Source organism: Lonchura striata, chromosome 7 (genome assembly GCF_050655825.1).
Source record: "Lonchura striata isolate lonStrDom1 chromosome 7, ASM5065582v1, whole genome shotgun sequence".
Lineage (NCBI taxonomy): Eukaryota > Metazoa > Chordata > Aves > Passeriformes > Estrildidae > Lonchura > Lonchura striata.
In genome coordinates, this window is record NC_140709.1 from 36,772,359 (window position 1) to 36,796,158 (window position 23,800).

Below are 23,800 nucleotides of genomic sequence, written 5' to 3' on the forward strand. Positions count from 1 at the left end.
GTCCCCTATCCCCGGCCACCCTTACCTTGATGTGCTCGTGCAGCTGCGCCTCATGCTGCCGAGAGAGCTGCTCGTGCTGCCGCTGGAACTCTGCGATCAGGATCTGCCTCTGGATCTGCTGCTTCTGCTTGAGGGCCAGCAGCTCCTGCTGCAGCTGCTGCTCCCGCAGCGTCGGCTCCGTCACCGGCATGGAGAACTGGTGATCCAGCCGCAGGTCCATGGGCACCGAGCTCGGCGCCACTTGCAAGGGCAAGGCTGTGCTCACGTCAACTGCGGGGGAGAACACGAGAGCAGGGTGAGCGTGGACCTCATCCAGCAAAGGATGGAGGAACCATGGTCTGAATCAAGAGCAGCACCATGAAATTCATGCCATTCCCTTAGGGGTAACCAAGGAATTCAGGGATCAACAAGTTTTCCAGGAGGCACCACATCCTAGAAACCCATGTGTTTGCTACAAGAAAAGAGTGTCTTGTGTGACCCATCCGTGCCTTCCAAACACACACACACACACACACACACACACACACACAGATTTGTTCCACTCAACCAGCATCACTGGAAATAAGGAGGATAAAGAGTAATCTGAGACTTCACAGAAAGGATTAATCCTGACTTGTGATGGATGAACTGATGGACTGCCGTGGTCAGGAACATGAGGCTCTCCCTTTAAGAAACTCATGCAAAAACCACAATGTGTTTTATAATAAATCCAAACTGGTTTGGCTTGGGAGGGACTTCAAAGCCCATCCAGTGCCACCCCTGCCATGGGCAGGGACCCCTCCCACTATCCCAGGCTGCTCCAAGCCCCAGTGTCCAGCCTGGCCTTGGGCACTGCCAGGGATCGAGGGGCAGCCACAGCTGCTCTGGGCACCCTGTGCCAGGGCCTGCCCACCCTCCCAGGGAACAATTCCTTCCCAATATCCCATCCATCCCTGCCCTCTGGCAGTGTCAAGCCATAACCCCTTTGCAATAACTGAACACAGCTTGTTTCTCCTAAAAAAAAAAAAAAATTACTGCCACCCCATGAATGACTAAAAATCTTCTAAATTCCAGCTGAGTGACAGTTTTGTCTTTCACAGGTATACTGTATTTGCAACATTTGCTCACTCTCTCTCTCTCTCCCCCCCCCCACCCCCACCCCGAGGCAATCCCTCAATAACTCTGCTGAGAGCTTTGAATGAACATCAGTTACAGGAGAACAAAGGCTAACCCCTCAGAAACACTGAGCTTCAGCAAAACTGGAAAATAAAGGTGGGGTTTTTTCCTCCATATCCTCTGTCAGGACATTAACTTTATCCATCCCAGGGAGAGAGCTTTCATAGGGTTTTTCCCAAATACTCTCATGGAGCAGAGGTCCAGGAGCATAGTCACCCCTCCCTGCACTCGACTCAGCGAGGGAGGAGGAAGAGGAGGAGGAGACTTTCTTTTCTTAATGGAAACATTTTCGGCAAAAGGTCACATTACTGGAAGTGTTGCTATTTTTCAACCCACAAACTCTTCCCTCCACTTCCCTATTGTTTTCCTTCCTGTGGCCTTTTCTCCCTTCCCCTCTCTCCCCAGCAGGGCCACAGGAAGGATTCTTTGCCATGGATTGATTCCCGAGCCGCAGCCAGGGATTTTGGGGAGAGCAGAACACTCTGACACAGAGATAACCACACAAACTCACCTTAACATTGTGTCTGAGGTCTCTGGGGAGAGCTCAGAGCCCCTTGCAGGGCCTAAAGGGGCTCCAGGAGAGCTGGAGAGGAACTGGGGACAAGGGATGGAGGGACAGGACACAGGGAATGGCTCCCACTGCCAGAGGGCAGGGATGGATGGGATATTGGGAAGGAATTCTTCCCTGTGAGGATGGGCAGGCGCTGGCACAGGGTGCTCAGAGCAGCTGTGGCTGCCCCTGGATCCCTGGCAGTGTCCAAGGCAAGGTTGGACACTGGGGCTTGGAGCAACCTGGGACAGTGGGAGGGGTCCCTGCCCATGGCAGAGGCGGGACTGGATGAGCTTTAAGGTCCCTCCAAGCCAAACCATTCTGGGATCCCATGTATTCCCCTTGTCCTGGCCCTCCAGGCCTTGTCCCCAGTCCCTCTTCAGTTCTCCTGGAGCCCCTTCAGGCACTGGAAGAGGCTCTGAGCTCTCACTGGAGCCTTCTCCTCTCCAAGCTCAACACCCTCAACCCTCCCAAGCATGCAAAACTCAACCCAGTTTCAGCAGAAGGAACATCCTGCCCCTTGTGACTGTGCCTTCAGATCCATTCCTCCTACTTTATTCCCCAAAAATGAGCCTTAAGTTGCCATTCCCTGCTGGAAAACAGTCCTAAGAAAACTTGACCCGTCCCCCATTTCCCATCCAATGGGACTCACCCCCCACAGCTGCAAGGATGAAGACCACAATTCCCATTCAGGGCTCTGGCAGAGGCTGCGTCATCCCTGACTCTCGACTATTTCAGGCTCCAAAAATCCCCTTTGCCCTGCCAGAAGCCGCTGACCCACAGAGCCCTGCTGAGCCCCAGCCAGCCCTCCCCGCTCAATGAATACAGCCCCACAACAAAAACCCGCCTGTATTCCAGGAGTTTGATGGGACACTCAAAAATTGCTTTTCTAGGTCCTGCCTCAAGAACTCACGAGCACAATCGGAGTCGTGACGTGAGCCAAGGCACAAAGATGATATTCAGGGCTGGCATGAGAAATGCCAAAGCCATGAATTAGGAGACAAAATCCTGATTATGAATAACAAACTATCTCACGGTCTTTCCCTGCTTTTATTTCTTCCTGTAGGAACAGAAAACCATCAATTTTAATTTTTTTTTCCCCCCACCCTTGGCATATAGGGAATTATTTTTTCCCTGTGGTCAAGTTAGCCTGATTTTTATTCCATGGTCATGTTACAATGATTTTTATATTAAGTTAGAACCCATCTTCTGGTGTTTCCCTTCCCAAATAAATAAAACATAGCTTTACATCAAAGCCTGCTTGCATGCTGCACGTTAATTAAGACCTAAGGCACTTCAGCCCCCTGGGTTGCTGATGGAGACTGGAAATTTGACATCTCACAGCTCATCCATAACGCACTGAGGGGAACAACCCGAAATACAAGGAAATGAAGTGACCATCTCTGACCTGAAAGCAAAGTGAACTTCCTACAATACATATTTAATCATGGAATCACAGGATGGATTGGCTTGGAAGGAGCCTTAAAGCTCATCCCATTCCACTCCCTGCCATGGGCAGGGACACCTTCCACTATCCCAAGGCTGTTCTAAGCCCTGTCCAGCCTGGCCTTGGGCACTGCCAGGGATCCAGGGGCAGTCACAACTGCTCTGGGAAAACTGTGCCAGCACCTCCCAGGGACCAATTCCTTCCCAATATCCCATCCATCCCTGCCCTCTGGCAGTGGAAGCCATTCCCTGTGTCCTGTCCCTCCATGCCTTGTCCCCAGTCCCTCTCCAGCTGAACACCCCCATCTCTCCCAGCCTGGCTCCACTGGAAAAATTAAAAACATTTCATATAATGACATTACATTTCACATAAGACATTATCAGGGGAGTTTGTATGTGTAGATTCTCCCACACTCCAAAATGCAAAATATCTGCTCCGTAAGTCCCAACTGTTTTAGAAGGGATTAGGGGAAGGTGACGCTAAACCTGTGAATATACTTTTCAATAATACTAACAGTAAAATTGAATTGTCTTCCCCTTGTCTGATACAGCATTTTCATGCTGGTCTTTAAAGGATGGAAATACAGGTTTGAGTCCCAAAAACACATTAAAATGTTAAACCAAAAATTTGGTATGAGATGCACCAAACAAATATTTAAATTCAAACCTTGTTTCAGCATAACCTTTCCTTAAGGTTAATTTAAAAAATATTCACAGAATCCCAGAATCCCAGAGGGATTTTGTTGGAAGGCACCTTAAAGACCATCACATCCCAGCCCCCTGCCATGGTCAGGACACTTTCCACTAGATATCAAAATGCAGTTTTTTAGTATCAAATGCTGGTGCAAAAACTACTCTTTTCCTTCCTTTTTTTTTTTTTTCCCACCCTTAATCTTATACATTTTTTAATTTAAATTTAAGCAGCACAGAAAACTGCCTCTCACATTTGAAATCAACCACACCTTCAAAGGGAAAGTGCAGGAAATGCTTTACCCGAGCTCTCCCTCCCTCCGGCACAGAGCAAGTCCTGCTGAACACAAACAGCTCCTTCCCAGCTCCTCTTTCCTATATTTCCTTTTGGAGAAGGAAAGGAAATCCCATCAACCTCCTCAAACCTGCTGCAAAACCCTGGGGAATGAGAGTCTCGTCAAGGTTGGAGGAAGAAATCAATTCCCACTCCAAGACATATCCCACCTGCCCATGACAGAGCAAGCCTGGGAGATTCCCGAAATCCCAAGAATGGAGCATTCCAGCCTCTTCTAGTGACTCTCCAGTGCCTGGTGCCCTCCCAAATCACTGCCCTCCAGGAATGAGATGTTCCTGGGGCTGGTGGTTGACACTCCCCAGTGAGGGCCTTCCAGAGCCCATGGATTCAGCTTCTCCCTCTCTTCTATCCTTTCCAGGCTGGGGCTTTATTCCCAGCTAATGAGTTTGCTTTTTAATTACTGCTGTGCCAGCAGCCCTGCCCTCGGGCCAGGCTCTGCCAAGAGCAGTACATCAGCCTTTGGGCACCCACAAAAAGCAAACACAAAGCCAGAAAATCTGCTCAGGATCCCAAACTTTTGGCTGCTGCCATCAGATAATCCCCATCCCACTGAACCACCCAGCGGGATGCTGAGGAAATGTGTGCCTGGATCTCCCCCTCTCAGCATTATTTCCAGCTCTTTCATGCCCAGGGAAAAGCAAAAAAATGGTGCATTTATTCCCTGACTTTATTCCTTAGGGCTGTCCTCGGCATCCAGCAACAGTTCTGGATTTTTAAATAATTCCCTGTGTTGTGCAAGGCATTTAAACACCAAGCTGCTGCCGGCAGGAATGCCTTGGGCATGTGGGGAGTGCGACACTGTCTCCAAACCCTTGGAACACCGTTCCTATAACCCATCACCCCAGTTTTCCTTTAGAATCAACCTGGAAAGGCAGGTGAACAGCTACTGTTGACTCTGAGCACAGTCAAGGGAGCACTTGAGGTGGTTTATTCTGGCAGGAAGATGTGTGTCAGTAAAGCATCACTGGATTATTGTGAATTAAATCCATCCCTCCTCCTGGCAGTGGCTGGAGCGCCAGGATCCCTTGTGCCACCTGGCTGACCCAGGGATCCTTTTCCAGTGGGGCTCCCACTCCCCAAATTGCTAAAACCCCCCAAAAGACTGTGAGACGGTGAGATCAGAGCTATAAATAGCACTGAGCTACTGCAGTATCTGACTGCAGTGCTGGGATAAAAGCAGCGGATTTTGTGGGGAAGCGAAACGAAGCCGTGGCACAGCACCCTCGGAGCTGGCTCCATCTCCAGCACAGTACACGTCCCACCTAGAAGGAGCAATTAATAGGAGAGGGGGTACAACATGTTAGCAGCTTCACTCAATTCTGAATTTTTATTCTCTAGACAAGATTGTGCCAAACTAAACTAGAGGAACCCCAAACTTATCCAAGAGCAGGTGGTGGGAGCAGGTCATGGCAGGGTAGCTCCCAGGACACCAACATCCTATGGAGCACATCCCAAACATCACATGGGGGCTGGATGAGGGCACAGTCCTTCTCCTCCATGGATCCATACCAAATTAAAGAACTATCACAATTTATGGAATGGCCTGGGTTAGAAGGAGCCTTAAAGATCATCTGCTGGGGGGGACAGGAGGAAACAGTTACTTCTGTTTCACTCAATTCTTACCTCTGTTATCCCATTTCCAAGGAACAGAATCCCAGGGACGGTATTCTCGGCTGGAATTAGCCAACAAGCTTGAGCATCGCCACCCAGCTGGAACCAAAGGCAGGTCAGCACCTGGCAGTCCCCAGGAATTTTGGGGCAGCCCAGGTGGGTGGCTGCAAAGGCAGCCTGGATCCTGTCTGGGAGCACAAGCTCGGCGTAAACAGCAGCCAAGGTTTCCTACGAGCTCCACACACGCTGCAGCTCGGCGAGGGCTGGAGTCACTCCCTGCTCGGGGAATATTTCCTGCTCTGTGAATGGGAACTGAAATTAATCATCCCATCAGCCATGGAAACATGTCGTGAGGCAGCACTCCGCAGGCAACAGATGGAGCTTTAAATGTCACTCACTCATTCATTGCAAGGAAACTTCTCCCTGATTACTATCGAGACCTGGAGACATAATAAGGGTGCAGAGAATCTAGATTTCTACATATCCAGCTTTCCTGAGCTCAATTCCTGCCCTGAACAGACCTCATTAGCACTCATTAGGAACCTACATGGAAATTTAATTCATGACAATAAAGCCAAAACTTGAAGAGCGGACCACTTATCCTACTGTCTCCATTCCTAGATTCAAAGCATTAAGAAATGCCTCTTCCCTTGAAGAAAAAGAAAACCCACCAAGCTACATTCACAAAAGACAGAAAACAACATTTTCCAGTGTTTGCAAGGAATCCCAGAATGGCTTGGGCTGGAACGGCTCTCGTTCCATCCCCTCTCGCCTCAGAGCAGGACATCAGAGTTTGGAAAATTATAAACTCCCATGGATAAATATCCAGGGGTATTTCTTTAATGAGAATATGGAGAGTTCAAGGCCAGCACCAAACCCTTGACGGCACAGGCGTCTCCACCAGAGATGTCTCCAACAGATGAGCCTGTGCAGGACAGAGCAGCTCCAAAGGGAGACACTCCAGTTTCTCCACCTCCTCTTCAACCATTATCCCACTTATCTCCTTGCTGGTTTCATCAGTGACATCTCTAACAAATCAGTGTCTTGCATGGAGCCAGCTTTTTGTGAAATTAAAGATAATGGAATGTAAGGAGTCGGCGTGGACTATTTCTCATTTCAAACTTCACACAGTCGTGGGAAACCTTTCCTTGCAGTTCCCTTGCACGGAGTGGATAAGCAAAAACCTCTTGAGTTTCCATTGAAAAAATCCCCATCTAAATAAATAATAAAACAGAAAACAACAAAAATAAATGCATAGCTCTTCTAAAAAAGGCTTGGGGAGCTGTAGCTGCCCCTGGATCCCTGCAAGTGTCCAAGGCCAGGCTGGACAGGGTTTGGAGCCACCTGGAACAGTGGAAGGTGTCCCTCTCCGTGACAGGGGGTGGGATTGGACGACGTTTTAGGTTCCTTCCAACTCAAATCACTCCAGGATTCTGTGATTCCTGGGAATGTAATTTCACCTGCCTCTTTGCTTCAGGCATTACCCAGCAACTGAATCTCTTTGATCCATCAGTCTTGCTTTCAGAACAGGAAACATCTCCTCTCAGAAGATCCTCAGGACAAAAAGCAGAGTTGAAGGAAGCCCAGCTGCACTTCTGTAGAGACACACCCACATGCATTTCTCACATGATTCTCTCTAATCTCACTCTGAGCTTCCTTCAAGGGAAAATGACACTTTGGAGAAGAGAATTAAACTTGGAAGAGATGGAGCAGGAGCCAGAAAGTCTCATCCTGAGATTACACATGAAAAACTTCCCATGAGAAAAAAAAATCAACCTGGTTGGGTCAGCATGGGGAAGTTGAGGAATTCTCAGTGAAGGTGGGGTTAGACAAACACCTGGACATTCCCACTGGTCCTCTGGAGACTTCGCTGAAGCCTCCCAAGGGGTAAGCTCTCTAATGGCAGGAATAAAGCCAGCTGATGACCTGGTGGCACAGCATGGTTTGGGTTCTAAAGCCCATCCCATTCCACCCCTGCCATGGGCAGGGACACCTTCCATTATCCCAGGCTGCTCCAAGCCCTGTCCAACCTGGCCTTGGGCACTGCCAGGGATCCAGGGGCAGCCACAGCTGCTCTGGGCACCCTGTGCCAGGGCCTGCCCACCCTCCCAGGGAACAATTCCTTCCCAGTATCCCACCCATCCCTGCACTCCCTCAGCCTAAGGCCATTACCCTTTGCCAAAAGAGAACGTGAAGCACAATTTTGAGGAATTTCCTGTCCCACTGTATTTCAAACAGCAAATAAATGGTTATTGCTAGCAGAAGAGTGAGTTCATTTCTGTCACCAGCCAAGGGACTCCCAGCTGTCCAACAAGCCCCAAAATGTGCAATGCCATCTCCTCCATCATAACAAAAATAAAGCAGCAAAAGAAGCAGTTAAATAGCAAATTGTAATAGGAATGCTATTCCACAGCTTTTGAAAACTCACAGATAGCTCAAAGGCTGCAGTTTTGAGTAGAAGTCCAGATCATGGTGGAAGAGAAGTCCATCCAAATGGGCAAGTAGCCTACAGCTTACTGTGGCCCCCTCTGGAAGGGCTTTACTTCTAAATAATGGATATACTTTGGTATCAGCTGCGTTAGGACCAGGGTGCTACTTCTTGTCCATTCAATACAATGAAGATGCACATTAAAATATAAAAAAAACTCTTTTAAGACTGTCAAACACAGACAGTTTCCTAGAGAAATTCAAGAAACCTCAACCCATTCAAACCCCTGGACAGCACAGAGAAATGGCACTAAAACACCTTTTTATTCTGGCAGAACAGGCAGGGGTTGCCCTTCCTGGATGCACACACCAAAACACAGACCTGGGCTAAGATTTCTCTTAAAAAAGAGACATTTCCCCTTTTTTTTTTTTCCCCCCAAGACCCACCAGATGAATTGAACACATTAAAGCCCAGAAGCCTACTACCCAAATCCTAAAGGATGAGGGCAGATGTTCCCTGCATTCCCCATGCCAGCAGCGATCTGTGCACGACAAGGATCCCCCACATCACGGATGGCTCTCCTCAAAGTGAGCTTTTCTCTCGGCATTTATGCCCAAACCACTGACACCAGGTGGCCTTTTAGACATGGCACAAAAACTCAGTGCTGCTTCTGCTGAAAATCTGCCCAGCCTGTGGCATTTTCCTTTAACAGAACTAGCTAGGTGCTGCTCCTCAAACAGAGCCAGAGCCATGCAGGGATCAGCTTGAAGGTGAGTTTTAACACCACACAACATGTTAAATCCAGGTATGGCTGTAAAGAGTTTTAGATATTTCTCACAAGGAATCTCACTGGGATTCTCCATCTCTAGCCTGCTCTGGTGAGAGCCCACCTGCAGAGCTGCCTCCAGCTCTGGAACCCCCAGCTTAAGAAGGATGTGAAGCTGCTGGAACAAGTCCAGAGGGTGCCAAAGGATGGAGCCCCTCTGCTCTGGAACCAGGCTGGGAGACCTGGACGTGTTCACCTAGAGAGGAGAAGGCTCCAGAAAGACCTCTGAGCCCCTTTCAGAGCTGGAGAGGGACTGGGGACAAGGGACGGAGAGACAGGACATGAAGAATGGCTTCGCACTGCCAGAGGGCAGGGATGGATGAAGTTCTTGGCTGGGGGCTGTTGAGGTCCTGGCACAGGGTGCCAGAGCAGCTGTGGCTGCCCCTGGATCCCTGGGAGTGCTCAAGGCCAGGTTGGACAGGGCTTGGAGCAGCCTGGGATTGTGAAAGATGTCCCTGCCCATGGCAATGGGTGGCACTGGATGAGCTTTAAGGTCTCTTCCACCCCAAACCATGCTGGGATTCTGTGGTTCTCTGGTTTTAAACTCAACTCACTTTAAAATTGCCTTCCTAAGGAACAAACACATCTATGAATGAACAAAGAAAACAACTTAATTTTGTCCCTGGGAGATTCTAGACTCAAACCTCTCGCTTCTTTTATTAAAAGCTCTGAGTTGGGTGGTCTCCTGCTGAGCATGGTAAGCAGCTTCCCAAACCACATCACACCTACACTGCATCTACTACAACCCCGGCAAGAGGGGAGCAAGTCCTCCCTCAGAAATTCTGATAAATTCTGGATTCTCTTGCTTAAAAATGCCATTGCAGCTGCGAGACTTGGACCTAATACAGGGTTTAGGGATTCTGGCAAATTAAATGGTGGCTGTCTCTTTCAGTGGGAGGCTACTGCTCCAGCTACATTCAGGCACCAAACTTCCCTGCCAAGGAGTTGACTGCAGCCTGATCTTTCCACAAAAAGAAACAGGATGCTGTGAGAAGCCCGAAGGTGAGAGACATAAAATATCTATATAAGGATGGAGCTCCTATACAGACCCAAAATAACAGTGACTCACTTTTCAGAGCACTGGAAAAAGATAAAATACTCAGGGAAGGATCTAAAGAGGGTTCAGGGATTCAGCCAAGCAAGGCTTAGGAGGACACCATGGACAAAAGGCACTTGGAAAGTTGGAAGAAAGAGATGAAAAGGACATCCAGGCTGCAGCTGAGGAGTAGCTGCAGGAGGCAAGCCGAAGAGGAAGGCTTTTAAAAGCAAGTCTAAGAAGGTTAAATCTGATTTAGTGGTATCTGGAGGCAAGCAGAGATGGCAATGGTTTATCTGCTGCCTCCCTGAAATACAACAAACACACCCTGGGTATTAGCAGTAAATGATGGAAATGGGACATCCAGGCTCACTTCAACATTCCTGGCCAAAACTGTGTAAAGAAGCTCCAGAGAATACAGACAATCACTACCAGAACCTTCATTAGGTGAAACTCCTGCTTGATACACAGCTAATCCCTTCTCCACCGGGCAAACCACATTTTACATTAACTGTATTTGATTTTCAGGCCACTTTAATGAAGCTCTGCACTCTGCAGGGTCATCCCTCAGGCTTAGGAGCCTGTTCCTCCAAAAGATTACAGAAACAAGTTATTCTTCCAGGGAAAGCCAGACCCGCTGAAACATTCCTAGAAGAGAACACCATGGGAAAAAATGCTTCCCAGAGCAGCTGTGCCTGCCCATCCCTGGAAGTGTCCAAGGTTGGATGGGGCTTGTCCCATGGGCTGGGGACACCTTGCACTAGCCCAGGATACCATATCCATATTTTCTACATGAATCCCAGACTATGCATCTCCCAGCATTCCAGAAGTCCACAGGATATGACACCCATGAAAGCCCCTCTGTTTTCCCAGCTGATCAGCCAAGGAGCCAACACAGGGAACAGCATTTCTAAAATGCCATTATTACCATTTTTTTGCATAGAGAAAGGTTTTGCAAAGAGATGGATTCCTGCACACGCCTGTGTCAGACCACCCCTCTAACAAGGGAGATAACGAGCCAAACTCCAAGTGCGTTAAATCCTGCGTCAGTGTTTCCATCCTGAAATCAAGCTGCCGTAAATCACCACAGCCTAATCCTCCCATGATTTCGCCTCTTTTCATTCCCATGTTTCCACTTCACAGCCGATTTGCCTCAAGTTTGCTTCTCTAAGGGAAGTGGCCTTGAACTGCAGAGTCCAGCCTTGGCGGGGATCGTGAGACTGCACCAGCTCCTGGCCATGGATCCCAAACCCTGGAGATTTCATATGGACTTCACTGTCCATGCATGAGGGGCTTGGGGTCCAGAAGCAATGCTTGAAAAATGAGGGAGCCATCAAAACTGCAGGAGCAGGACACTGAGGGGCTGGAGTATATCCATGGAAGGGAATGGAGCTGCGGAAGGGGCTGGAGCAGCTGAGGGAGCTGGGAAGGGGCTCAGCCTGGAGAAAAGGAGGCTCAGGGGGACCCTGTGGCTCTGCACAGCTCCTGACAGGAGGGGACAGCCAGGGGGGTCGGGCTCTGCTCCAGGGAACAGGGACAGGAGGAGAGGGAATGGCCTCAGGCTGGGCCAGGGAGGAATTAGGAGAACTTTCTTCCTTGAAATGATGGTCAGGCTTTGGAATGGGCTGCCCAGGGCAGTGGAAGAGCCACCATCACTGGAAGTGTTCAAAAGCCATGTGGACGTGGCACGTGAGGGACATGACCTTGTGGTGGCAGTGCTGGGGGAGCAGTTGGACTCAGGAGGTCTTTTCCAGTTTTAGTGATTCCATGATTCTGTCCTATGTGAGGAAGGATCCATGAGATACTAATAGAAAGGAAGTTGGGGCAATTTTCAGAGGAAAATAACACAAGCTGTCCAGACCAGTGCTGTTGGCCAGAAGACACTGAGATGTCCACATCAGCAGAGACAGTTTTGCATAATAACTTGTTTTACAGATCCAACAAAACCAGACAAACCCAAGCAAATCAAGTCCCAAGGAGGAAGAAAGAAGAGGCTGAAGCACATTACAGTCAGTTTGATCACCAGCGTGTTTTTAGAGGATGCAAAATTCATTTCTGACCTTACCCAACCTTTGACTTTCCCGCACGATCATCACTCTGTCAGAAATGCCATCTCGGTATTTTTAGGTGACAGTACATTTGTTTGTACTGTACATTTCTGGTGAGAAAACTTGTTATGTTTTGTAGGTCACTTGGTTTTACCATCTGCCTCGATTTCTGCGCAAGGCAAGTGTTGTTTCTGAAATCCTCAGTGCCACACACGAACTGGGAGATGTTGGAACCAGCAGCAGCTTGGTTTTGTGTCATCCCAGTGGAAATACAGAACACCCCTGGATAATTGGTAAAGGTCTCAGCTAAAGCTTGGGGATGGTCAGTGGGAAGCCACTCCCCTTGTCCTGTCACTCAGTGTCCTTGTAAAAAGTCCCTCTCAGGCTCTCCTGCAGGCCCAAAAGTTTGGCAATATGCTACAATGACCTTAATAAAAACCAAAAAAGATACGAAGCTTATTAGTAAATGAAACCTGAGGTGGGAGAGATCCTTCACTGCAAGGCCTCTCCTCCCAGTGCTGGCCCATCTCAGATGCCTGAAGGAGCTTTACCACACTGACAGTGACAAAGGAAAGCACTGTGACAACTAGCTGATCCTTGGGAAGGCAAACACAAAATTATTCAGTCAGGTCTTGGAATTCTATAGCGGATTTGTCCTTCATAATCTCACAAGTGATGCCAGCAGCAAACCCATCTGGCACGTGTAAGACTAAATATCTGCTGCTTGTGGAGATCAGCATCTCAAAATTAGCATTTGTGCCGAGATCTGGTTTGCAGTGGCTTACTGAATAAATAAGTTCAGCTTCCTGTAAAATGCTGCACTTCTTCAGACTGCTTTGCCCAGGGAGTCTGAATTTTTTGACATGTAAAGGAGAATCTGGAGTGATGCAGTGCAAAGAATGGAATGGTTTGGGTTGGAAAGGAAACCTGTCCTCAATACCTGCCATACCCGCCCAGAGATGCACAGCTCAGGATTTCAGATGTAAAGCAGCATTTGGGGAGAAACCAGCATAATATTTAATTCCAAGGTGTAAATAGCACCCTGCCTTATGTAATAGCTCCTCAGAAGCTGAAATTCTCATCCTGTGAAAGAACATCTTTTATGGGATAAAGAGTAAAGGGCATTCTAAACTGCACAAAAACTTCATATCCAACAAGCTCCAGGACTGTCTGAAACTCCTGTTAAAGCCGCTTTAAAAGGGCTAGAATTTGTATTAATATTATGGTGATTTTTAAATCACCTGTAATTTTCATTTGTCTGCCACCTCATGCACCCACTTAAAAAGTCATTTTTCTCTTGTAGAACAGAACTGTGGTGTAGTTCCTGCACCAGCATCCTGACCAGCAGCAGTAACTCTGTTAGAACACGTAGCCAAATCTCTGCATTGAAGCCCAAATTATTTCCAAATAACACTAAAGAAATAATAAAACTAAAAGACAAAGGAGACAACATGGAAAAGTATATACTGTTAAGTCTTTTGGCAAATGTCCATGAACATTTGAGTATATGAGTATTTACAAGCTGCAGGAACTTGGTGGGGTTTGGTGATGTACAGAGACAAGCTACCAAGTAACTGCATTTTGTACTTCTCTGCTACAACGAACCTTTTCCAACCCAGCAAACAGCAGCACAATTCCAAAGCTCCCCCTCTGTGCCGAGGAACACAATTTATGCTGAAACTAAAGAGAAAACAGAGATTATCCAACAAACATGAAAGGGTCTGGGACATGAGTAAACCCCGCATTATTGACCCTGGCAGTGAAAAGCTAGCACCTGTGAGTGAGTATTTGGGAAAGGGAGCGGGGAATGGTGTCTTGAATGACTGAAATCCCCTTCAGAGTAGATTAATGCACGTGTTCCTGTTCCATACAGATAGAGATACCATAAAAGAAAGTCCTTTTAAAATATGGTTTGGGCCCTGCTACTCTAGCTAAGCTAACAGCTTGTAACTTCCCACGTGAAAAATCATAAGAATGAAAGCAGTTAGCACAAGAAACTATTCTGGTAAGAGAACCCTTTGCATCTGTAACAAACAAGAAATCTGTCCCATGGGAATCAGTGAACAAAACCTGAGAACTAACCAAAAACAGAGAGATTTGACAGACATAACCCTGGCCATTTACAGACCAATAAACTGAGTGTCAGTGTCTTGTTAGCCAGTTAGGTCTAACACAGTGCCTTCTGATAGTTCCTATAAATATGAGCTTTGTGAATAAAGAATTGGCTTTTCCTGCAAGAAGAAACTGAGTCCCAGCTGCTTTACTGCAACATGTTCCCAAGCAAAAAAGAAGTGGAGTTTTCATGGCAGCCCTCCCACTGCCCTGTTGCATGGACAGAGGTGGAACAGCTCCTCACAGACATGCTGCACGTTTTGCTGCACATGGAACCAGACGAATTTTCCTGGCTGCTCAGCCAGGACACCTGATACTCATGTCAACACAGCCAGAACCTTCCCTGATGTGTCACTCCCATCCCTTATCAGCCTCAGGACATGGCCAGGTCATGTGTCCAGAGCCAAAACAGAAGTTAAACCTTTCCCTGCACTGCCATCCTGGAAAGGAAACTCCAGGGAATTCTAGAATTTCCTTCTCTGCAATTTTAAGGATTACTCCACACCAGTGCGGGGTCATCAAGGTAAAGTCCTCAAGGTCCCAAAATGGATTTTTTATTTTAAATCTATTTACTTATTTTTTAGTACCAGCCTTTCCTTCTGCCTTTTCCACAGTGTTATCTTCTAACCCAATGGGCTTTGGACTCCTGAGGCTTTAGAGACTTTGCTATAGGCACAGCCAGGGATGGGGGAGAGGGATCTAAGTTTTGTTTAGCACTAATTCAAGACATGATAAATCCCTGGAACAGGGATTATACAAGCATAATACAAATATATACACATATATGTACATATATAAGTATATACAAGTCCTTGTCTCAGGGATTTACATGGCACATGAAAGGAATTTTATTTTTTCCATCTATAAAAATGTTTGATACCTCCAAACATGGTATCAAACGTCTAATACCAAGGTAAGGGGTATTTTTTTGATAATATTCCAGTTGTACATTGCCAGAACAGTATTTGGTTGAAGGTCAGGCCTGGTGTTTCCCTCCAGGAAAAGCTGGCAGCTTTTCAGACCCCATAGATTGTCAAAGGCAGGACAGGGAGATAAGGAGCCATTCCCTCTGGAACATCTGAGCTGGCTTTGAAGCCCAAAACATGATTTGTGAGGTTAAATGCACTCACACACAATTCCACTGGAGTGGTAGCCTGGACTCCATGGTCTGGCTGAGCTCCAGGGACAGAGCTGGGAGCTGCTCCCAAGATCCTGCTCCCACTATAAAGCCATTAAGCAGAAGGAGCGGCAGGGTTAGATGGGATATTGGGGAGAAATTCTTCCCTGTGAGGGTGGGGAGGGGCTGGGATGGAATTCCCAGAGCAGCTGTGGCTGCCCCTGGATCCCTGGACGTGTCCAAGGCCAGGTTGGATGGGGTTTGAAGTCACCTGGGACAGTGGAAGGTGTCCCTGCCCATGGCAGGGGTGGGATGGGATGAGCTTCAAGGCCCTCCCAACCCAAAGTATCCCAGGATTCTGTGATTCCTGAGTGTCTGCAGGTGTCCAGTCCGTGTGCTACTGCAGCCCAGGGCTCAGCCAGCCACGTTTGTGAGGGGAAGCAGTCTGAGTGCTGCAGCATATTGTGTGAAGGGCAGTGAGTTTTACCAGGCAAACTCTGCTGCCCAGCTCAGCAGAGCCCCTCCGGTCCAGCCCAGGCTGGGGCACGCCAGGCAAGCCCAACGCCACCCTGAGGAAGGTCCCACTGAAGTGCCAGGCACAGCAGCTCCCAGGATTACCGGGGACAGGCAGACAGGAGCTGGCTACCCTCCCCTTCCCCTTCACTGCGTCACAAACACCTTCCCTAAGCTGCAGCTGAGCCCCAGAGCTCGTCCCAGCCCCTCCTGCCAGCAGGGCACAAAGAGCAAACCCCACTGCTCCTCAGAAGGAGAGGGACAGAACCCCGCCTGTGCCAGGCCACATCCCATCATCAGCATCCCAGCACTCCCTGGGCAAGCACTTCCAACTCTGCCCCCGTTCATGTTTTTTAAAATACGTTATTGCAACCACTTAATCTGTTTTTTGAAAAAAATTGTAGCAACTTACTGCATCTGAGGAACAATTTGCACACAGGTGGTAGATGACTGTCCTCAGTGAAAATAAAAAGCTTCCCATATGTCACTTAACCAGGACAACTCGGGATCTTCAAGAGCTTCATTAATATCCTTACAGTGTGACTGTCTACAAGCAGGATTATAAATTGATCAAAAAAGGCAAGTTTTGACCTAACTTTCACTGTTTGGTCAATAAATGCAACTTGGAGAAATCCTGTAGTAGCTTGGGAGTTCTTCTCTCCAATGAAAAGATCTCTGCATTTCACCAGAAATGCAGAATCAATCAGAAACTTTTTTCAAAAATTCAATGTACACAATTCACTGGCAAGAACTGTCAGAGCTCTAAAAAGTACCTAGGAAAAATACCATCAAAATGTGCAGTACATTTATTCTGCATATTACAACTGCAGTTCCAAATCAGTGATTCCAAAGCCTTTCATTAGATCATAAAAAACTTCAGGCCAGTTATAATGAAATCTCTAATCAAATATGAATGAATCATCTGATATGACACAATTTCTTGAATGAGAAACAGATGGAAAAGTAGTGATGATTAAGTGGTTTAGATCACAAGATATTAGTTAAGCCAAAGGAGGAGATATTTAATCACAGAATCATGGAATGGTCTGGACTGGAAGGGACTTTAAAGCCCATCCCATTCCAACCCCTGTCAGGGGCAGGGACACCTGGGCAGGGACACCTTCTACTATCCCAGGCTGCTCCAAGCCCCCTCCAACCTGGCCTTGGACACTTGCAGCAATGGGGAATCCACAGCTTCCCTGGGCAACAAGGACCATCAGCAATTCCCCAAGGAAACATCTGGAGACTGCTGCTGTATTTTAGGCATCGCTGCACAAAACATTCACCTGATATTCCCTCCACTGCCTGAAGAAAAAGCAGAGCCAAATATAGCCCTGAAAATCAATACACACTGGGGAAGAGCCTCCAGGATCATGATAAATGCGTGTCATGCGAGAAGAGGAATTCCTAAAATCCAGGGAATGCAGGTGGCTGCTCTTCCCCCTTCAGCAATAAACTACCCCCAGTTAATTTTGGCAGAAAGCACCCTGGGGAGTTCTGCAGTGCAGGGCACAGCCATGAAAAGGGCAGGCAGACAAAGGAAACACAGCCCCTGGGAATAACGGGACCGTCCATCCTCATCCTCCAGCCAATGCTGGCATCCATCTGTGCAGGGAAGCTGATGGAATAGAAGAACTGAGTACAGGGTGTGTTGGACCACTGTAGGCCCTGGACAAGTGTTACCTACAAAAAGTGAAGGGACTGAGAATGAAATCAAAGCAAAACAGCAGAGATTTCACCTCCATGACCCCTCTGAGGCTGCAAACCCAGGTAAAATATCCAGGCTGCAAACACACATGGCAAACAAAACACGGCCTCCAAGATCCCATCTAAGGCACATGGAATTTTTTCCTCAAGGAAGGCCTCAATCCATGATCTATTTCCACGAAACATTTATCACTTTTCATTCACCACACATTACTGTTATTTTTAGCAAAGCCAGAGGCAATGGGAACAAATTCTTGAATAGCCCTTTAAGGGAGCCCCTCCAGGCCTGCTCACATCCTGCCATCGCCTCCTTCCCCAAGTTTTCTCCACAAAATTATAGCATTCAAAGGCTCTTCCCTTCATCACCTGCTTTTATATAAATCAAAAGCACAAAACAACCTTTCCTGTGCTAGGGAATTGGTAAGAATTCTTATTTTTAAAAATAACACTTCATGAAGAGTCAGGACTAAGAGAATCCAGTGAACTCCAGAGCTGATCGGTATGAATTAATGAACTAAGCAGGGTGAAAGAAGAAGAAAGAAAACCAGCAAGCTGGGGCTTGCAGCAGAGCAAACTTTCCTGCCTTTCATCCAGAAAACCAGTGCTGCATTCAAGAGCTTCACATTTAAGTGCTGCTTTCAGCTGTTAAAAGAGGGATAATCATTTATAATTCATGCCAGCTCTTCCAATTGATAACCATATCCTCATGGGTAAGAAAGGAGACAGATAAATCATGACAGATAAATACATTTTCTGAGACAAAAGACAACAAAGCAGAGCTGAGGAGCTGTGGGCTCCTGTTCTTCCCAACCCACAGGGATCAGGATATCCACATTCTAGGCTCCAGCATCAGATTAGTTCCGGACTGCCCATCCCTGGAAGTGCCCAAGACCAGGTTGGACAGGCCTTGGAGCAACCTGGGATAGTGGAAGGTGTCCCTGCCCATGGGACAAGATGGGTTTTAAGGTCCTTTCCAACCCAAACAAGTCTGTGATTCTCTGACTCTCAGCTTGGCTAGAGGAGTGGTTTAATTCCATGTGGAATGGAATGATGAAGTTGAGACAGAGGTGGCCAAGAAGCTCATCCCTCTCCCATATATTGCTGCCCATGCACAAAATGCTAAAGCAGAGCTAGAAGGTCATTCATTATCCCATGACCAACAGAACATGAGTTTGGGGACAGCATTAGTCCAGAAAAGAGGTTCTGAAGCTTGAACTTCCCTGCTCCTCTGTTCTAGATGTGGCAGTTCCCTTCCTTCTCCTGCATAAATTTACTGACTGCAAAGGGCTTTTAATAGAAGCACAACAATTCAGCAAATCATCTGTGGAAATCAGGGAGCTGGCTGAAATGGCTGTGCAGGGCTTTCCTTGCTGGGGAATGGCTCTGAAGCTGGGCTTCAGGAGTGCCTCCAGCAGGTGAAACACTCCTTTGATTGTCACTGCATGGGCTACGGTTTGTCCACTTAGCTCAGTGTTGGAAATTAAAGACAAATATTAATAAACCATAAGTACTGCAGGAAATATAACCTTGAGCTGATTTTAACTCTCAAGGCTTTAAGCTGCAGTTTCTCTGCTACCTTGGAATCATGGAATGGTTTGGGTGAGAAGGGACTCAAACCCAACCATTGCCATGGGTAAGAACACCTTCCACTAGCCCAGGCTGCTCCAAGCCTGGCCTTGGATACTTCCAGGGATCCAGGGGCAGCCACAGCTTCTCTGAGAATCTTATCTCACATCAGAGCATCTAAATGGTAGCAAAACTGTCACACCAAGGCTGATAATAAGAGCTGCAGCTTTTCAATAACCTAATGAGAGAACAGGGTTGAATCTGCTCAGTGTACATTGTAACATCAAAATCATTTTTCCAGACCTCACTTTTGATGATAATTTGCAGGGTTTGGATGGGTTTCTCCCCCATCCTGGGCTTCATGTACATCTCCATATTATATATCAGGATATTTTTAACACTAAAGGAAAGCCTTTCTGAGGGGTAGCTACTTCTGGGGCACAACAAAGCCTCACATTTTTCCCTCACAGACGGGGATTAATCTCTGACTGCAAAAACAAGGGACAATATTAGTCCAGAGGTTCGTACAAACCATTTACTCCTACATACATCAACATTTTATTTTTACAAATGACTGTAGAAGTGAGAGTGGATAACATAATCTAGCATGGAGAAAAAGCAGCAAGGAGCTGAAATCTCCCACTTAATGCTCTGTGTTGGAAGAGACCTCATGCCTTTCCAGCCCCTTTCCACAGTCAGGGACACCTTCCACCATCCCAGGTTGCTCCAAGCCCTGTCCAGCCTCGCCTTGGACACTTCCAGGGATCCAGGGGCTGCCAAAGCTTCTTTGGGAAGTTTGTACCAGGGCCTCACCAGGCTCTGATTATAAAAAAAAATTCAAGTTAAGGGAAGCAAGGCTGCTCAATAACATTAATTTATTCCTTTCCCTTCCCTGGGCCAAAGGTGCAGCAATCCTTGGGAGCCCGAGGCAGAGCAGGCAGAGGTAACCAATAATCATTGTACCCCAGAGCCACATCTGGGCTGTGGGGGCTTTGTCTTGGTGCATTTCTCCGAGCACCTCAGAAATTCAGACGTGCCAATTACGGTGATATGTCTTTGAAAACAGTAAATGTTTCCCTTCCTTCAATTAATCCTTAATTTATACAGAAAAGAAGATAGAAATAATTTTCACTGCTGATGACTGAACTCAGTTCTAGTCAACCAAATTCATTCCTAAAAGCCATTTCATTAAATTGCTGTAACTATTTCTTGGTTTGGAGTTGAAATGCTCTGCAAGAAGAAGGATTTTTAGAATTTCTCACCATTGCACATCAGAGAAAAAACAACTAACAAGGGTCAAACCTCTCCTTCACTTGGTTCATGGTAAAGAGAAAAACATTTTGGTTTCCTACAAGCACACCGCAGTGATTTTATCTGAAACAGAAATGCAGCATAAAAGCTCATCGACAACTCAAGTTTATTCAACCTTACCCTGACCAGGGCAGGAGAATGTTTTAAACAAAATATCCCAAGACACAATCAAGCATTTTTTTTTTTTCCTGATGCTGTTTTTAACACCATTATTTCAGTCATGCCTGAGACTTGGAAAACCACCCGACAATCCCACACACAGTTTGTTTTTCCAGAGCAATGCTTGTATTACTTCTCCTTTCTTCTCTCAGATAGATGTGCAGCAAACTCCTAAAGACAAAAATTATGAAAGCTGGATACGGCAATCCCAAAATGTGTTGAGTGGGAAGGGATGTTCAAGCCCATCCCATTCCAGCCCTGCCATGGGCAGGACACCTTCCACTATCCCAAGGCTGCTCCAAGCCCCATCCAACCTGGCCTTGGGCACTGCCAGGGATCCAGGGGCAGCCACAGCTGCTCTGGGCACCCTGTGCCAGGGCCTGCCCACCCTCCCAGGGAAGAATTCCTTCCCAATATCCCATCCATCCCTGCCTTCTGGCAGTAGGAGTCATTCCCTGTGTCCTGTCCCTCCATGCCTTGTCCCCAGTCCCTCTCCAACTCTCCTGGAGCCCCTTTAGGCCCTGGAAGCAGATCTGAGGTGTCCCTGGAGCTCTCTCTTGTGTAGGTGAGTAGCCCCAGCTCTCCTGAATTCCATTCCCACAGCTCAGTTACTGGGAACCATTTGATAAAGAGGCAGCCTGCCCATCTCTCATCCCACCCACTTCACACCAGCACAGCTCCCCAGGGATCCCTGTCTCATTGTCTTCCCAAAAGCACAGAGGTGAGCTGTTAAAAATACCCAAAATTGAGTCCAAACAGCAAGAACTGCCTGCATGGCTCCATCAAACAGCCTCATTTCACCTGGGGAAAAGCAGCCAGAACAGACTCTACCATCAAGTACCCCAAGCTCTCAAGCAGCACCAGCCTTTGACCTGAAATATCTCAAAAGGAAACATTAAACATAACCAGCAAACAAAATCAACACCACAATAAAGGGATATAAGATTCAAACCCCATCCCTTTCACAATCCTGGCCGATGATCCACAGAGGCACAAAACCTAACCTGGCTCATGACTGAGGTGGACAGTAAAACCTGTAAGTTGACCTGTGCTACCACAGTAACTTTAAAATGAGAATCCCTCTGAGGGTCATGAAAATAGAACCTCCCTTACCTGACAAATGCATTTGGGAGCATATGGTGGGAGAGGGATTTCTCAGAATCCAAAGCCCAATACCCATGCCTGGTAAACAAACATCTCTTCCTTTTTTCCCCCAATGCAACAATTCTACTTTCTTGAAAGTTTCCTTCCCCAAACAGGTATTCAAGTCCACAAAAATCTAGGTTAGATCAGAGCCCACTTTTTTTTCCCCCTCCCAGTGTACCAAAGTTGTTTTGAATAAACTTCATTTACATCTTTCCAACTGGCACTACCAGAAGTGCTCAGATCTTCTGCGAGATCTCATCCTTAATAGAAAAGGGCCTGAGGGCATTTTGGAAGGCAACAGAGAAGGGAAAGTTGGAGGTTTGGAAGATCTGAGCTGCTCCCTGCAGAGTAGATAATGTTTGCTATATCCTATCACCCCGGTAGAAAAATCTGCTTGTACCAAGGAGAGAGAAGGGGGAAACACTAAAGCCAGCAGCAGATTGTTTCCCACACAGTTCCATGTACTGGGAGCGGAACTTTGGTTTCCATCACTGTAGAGCTGCAGCCCTGAGCTCGAAGAGCTCTCCCAGCTCGCCAAGGAGCAGCCAGGATGAGGAGCAGGAGGCCAAACCCCAGGAGATGCCGTGGCAGGATCATTAGAAGAGGTAGAACAGCAAACAGCCAGAGCCCAGCATGACACACTTTGATCAGCCCAGCCTTGGCTCCCTGCTCCTTCTCCCCAATGAGACCAGCAGCTCCAAAACCTCCTTCTGGGCTGGGAAGGGACTCCTTCAGATGCTGCTTTGCTTTCCTGTCCTCTCCTTTCTAAGGCAAATCAAGCATCTCCCACCAGGCTGGGCTCCCCACAGCCCCCTGCAAGACTCCCAGGGCTGCTGTGCTCCATTCCCAAATCCCACTCTCCCAGCCTGGGAAAGCAGAGGTGTGCAAGTCCTAACAGACTCCGTTCCAGCACTCTGCATTTGCATTCTGCTCTCCTACTAGCAAGCCAGAGCTGCAGAACATTTTCCTGCACACCCCAGAACATGAATGAGGTTAAATAGGAGGTTTTTTCCTTACCAGAGCTGGGCATGTGGTTCACTCGAGGTGGATTCAACAGCTCAACTGGCTGATCTCTGCCAGAAAGCCCATCTGGAAAGAGGAGGGAAAAAGAAAATAAAATCACATCAACACTTTGGGTAGCTGAGCTATTTTTAGTCATTCCAAGCAGGAAAAGAAATCAGCAACCAACTATCAATGCAGAGCAGAAACACAAGTAGCACAAATCAATGGAAATGAGAACATTCCCAGACCAGCTAAAGCAGAAAATAAAGGAGACTCTATCCCAAATTACACTCAGGGTTTCCTGGTCTTTAAGTCCACAACTGGTGCTGATCCCAGGCTGAGGAAATATGCATGTCAGCTCACAAACCTTACCAGAGAAAACTGTGACTCCTTCCTTGCTGAGCTAAGACAGAGATGCAGCCCCACAGAGCAAAGTTGAGGAATGGCTGGAATATGCCAGGGAGACGTTAAGGAAAACTGACAAATCACTACAGGAGATTAAAATGCAGAGACATGCATAACAAGCCCCATTTTGCATAAGTTTAGATTTCAGAAAGGCATTAAAAACATACTTTGTAAATGAGATGCACAAATCCATCTTGCTGAAGCAGTTCCCTATTTAAAATATTTCCAAGATTGTATCTTGCATCCAGGTAGAGTTAAATAGAACAACCAGTGCTGGAGACTGCCATACCTGAGTTTCTAGTCACCCATTCCCTTCCCAGAAAAGCCAAAGCAAAAAATGCTAAATTATGTTTTCAGTGTAATTATGAACCCTGGGATACAGAAAATTTATCTCAAACCTATTTGTTCCAACTCTGCCAGTCTGTCTCACTTTTCCCCTCCAACCCCTTTCTGTGCTGCAGCTCTGATAGGATCAAGCCAAACCCTGTCTGGAGACATCAAAGAAGCCACCCCATCTCTCTCAGGCAAAGGACAGTGTTAGAAAAATGTTAATATTTGTTTTCTTTTCCCTGCTTTCTCTGTTTTTCTAGAGAGAAAGCACAGCTGGGGACTTCCCC

At 47.2% G+C, this 23,800-nt stretch overlaps 1 protein-coding gene across 16 annotated transcripts in view; it reads right to left on the minus strand.

Annotated features, from left to right (window-relative positions):
* The window catches only part of HDAC4 (histone deacetylase 4), a 177,542-nt gene that overhangs the window by 81,891 nt on the left and 71,851 nt on the right, over positions 1-23,800 (minus strand). For all 16 annotated transcript variants that reach the window (XM_085584662.1, XM_021539610.3, XM_085584663.1 and 13 more), the window contains 2 exons: positions 22,794-22,865; positions 26-270 (listed from right to left, as the gene is read on the minus strand). In XM_085584662.1, the coding sequence (XP_085440788.1) occupies positions 26-270; positions 22,794-22,865 (317 nt within the window). The remainder of the gene's footprint in view (positions 1-25; positions 271-22,793; positions 22,866-23,800) is intronic.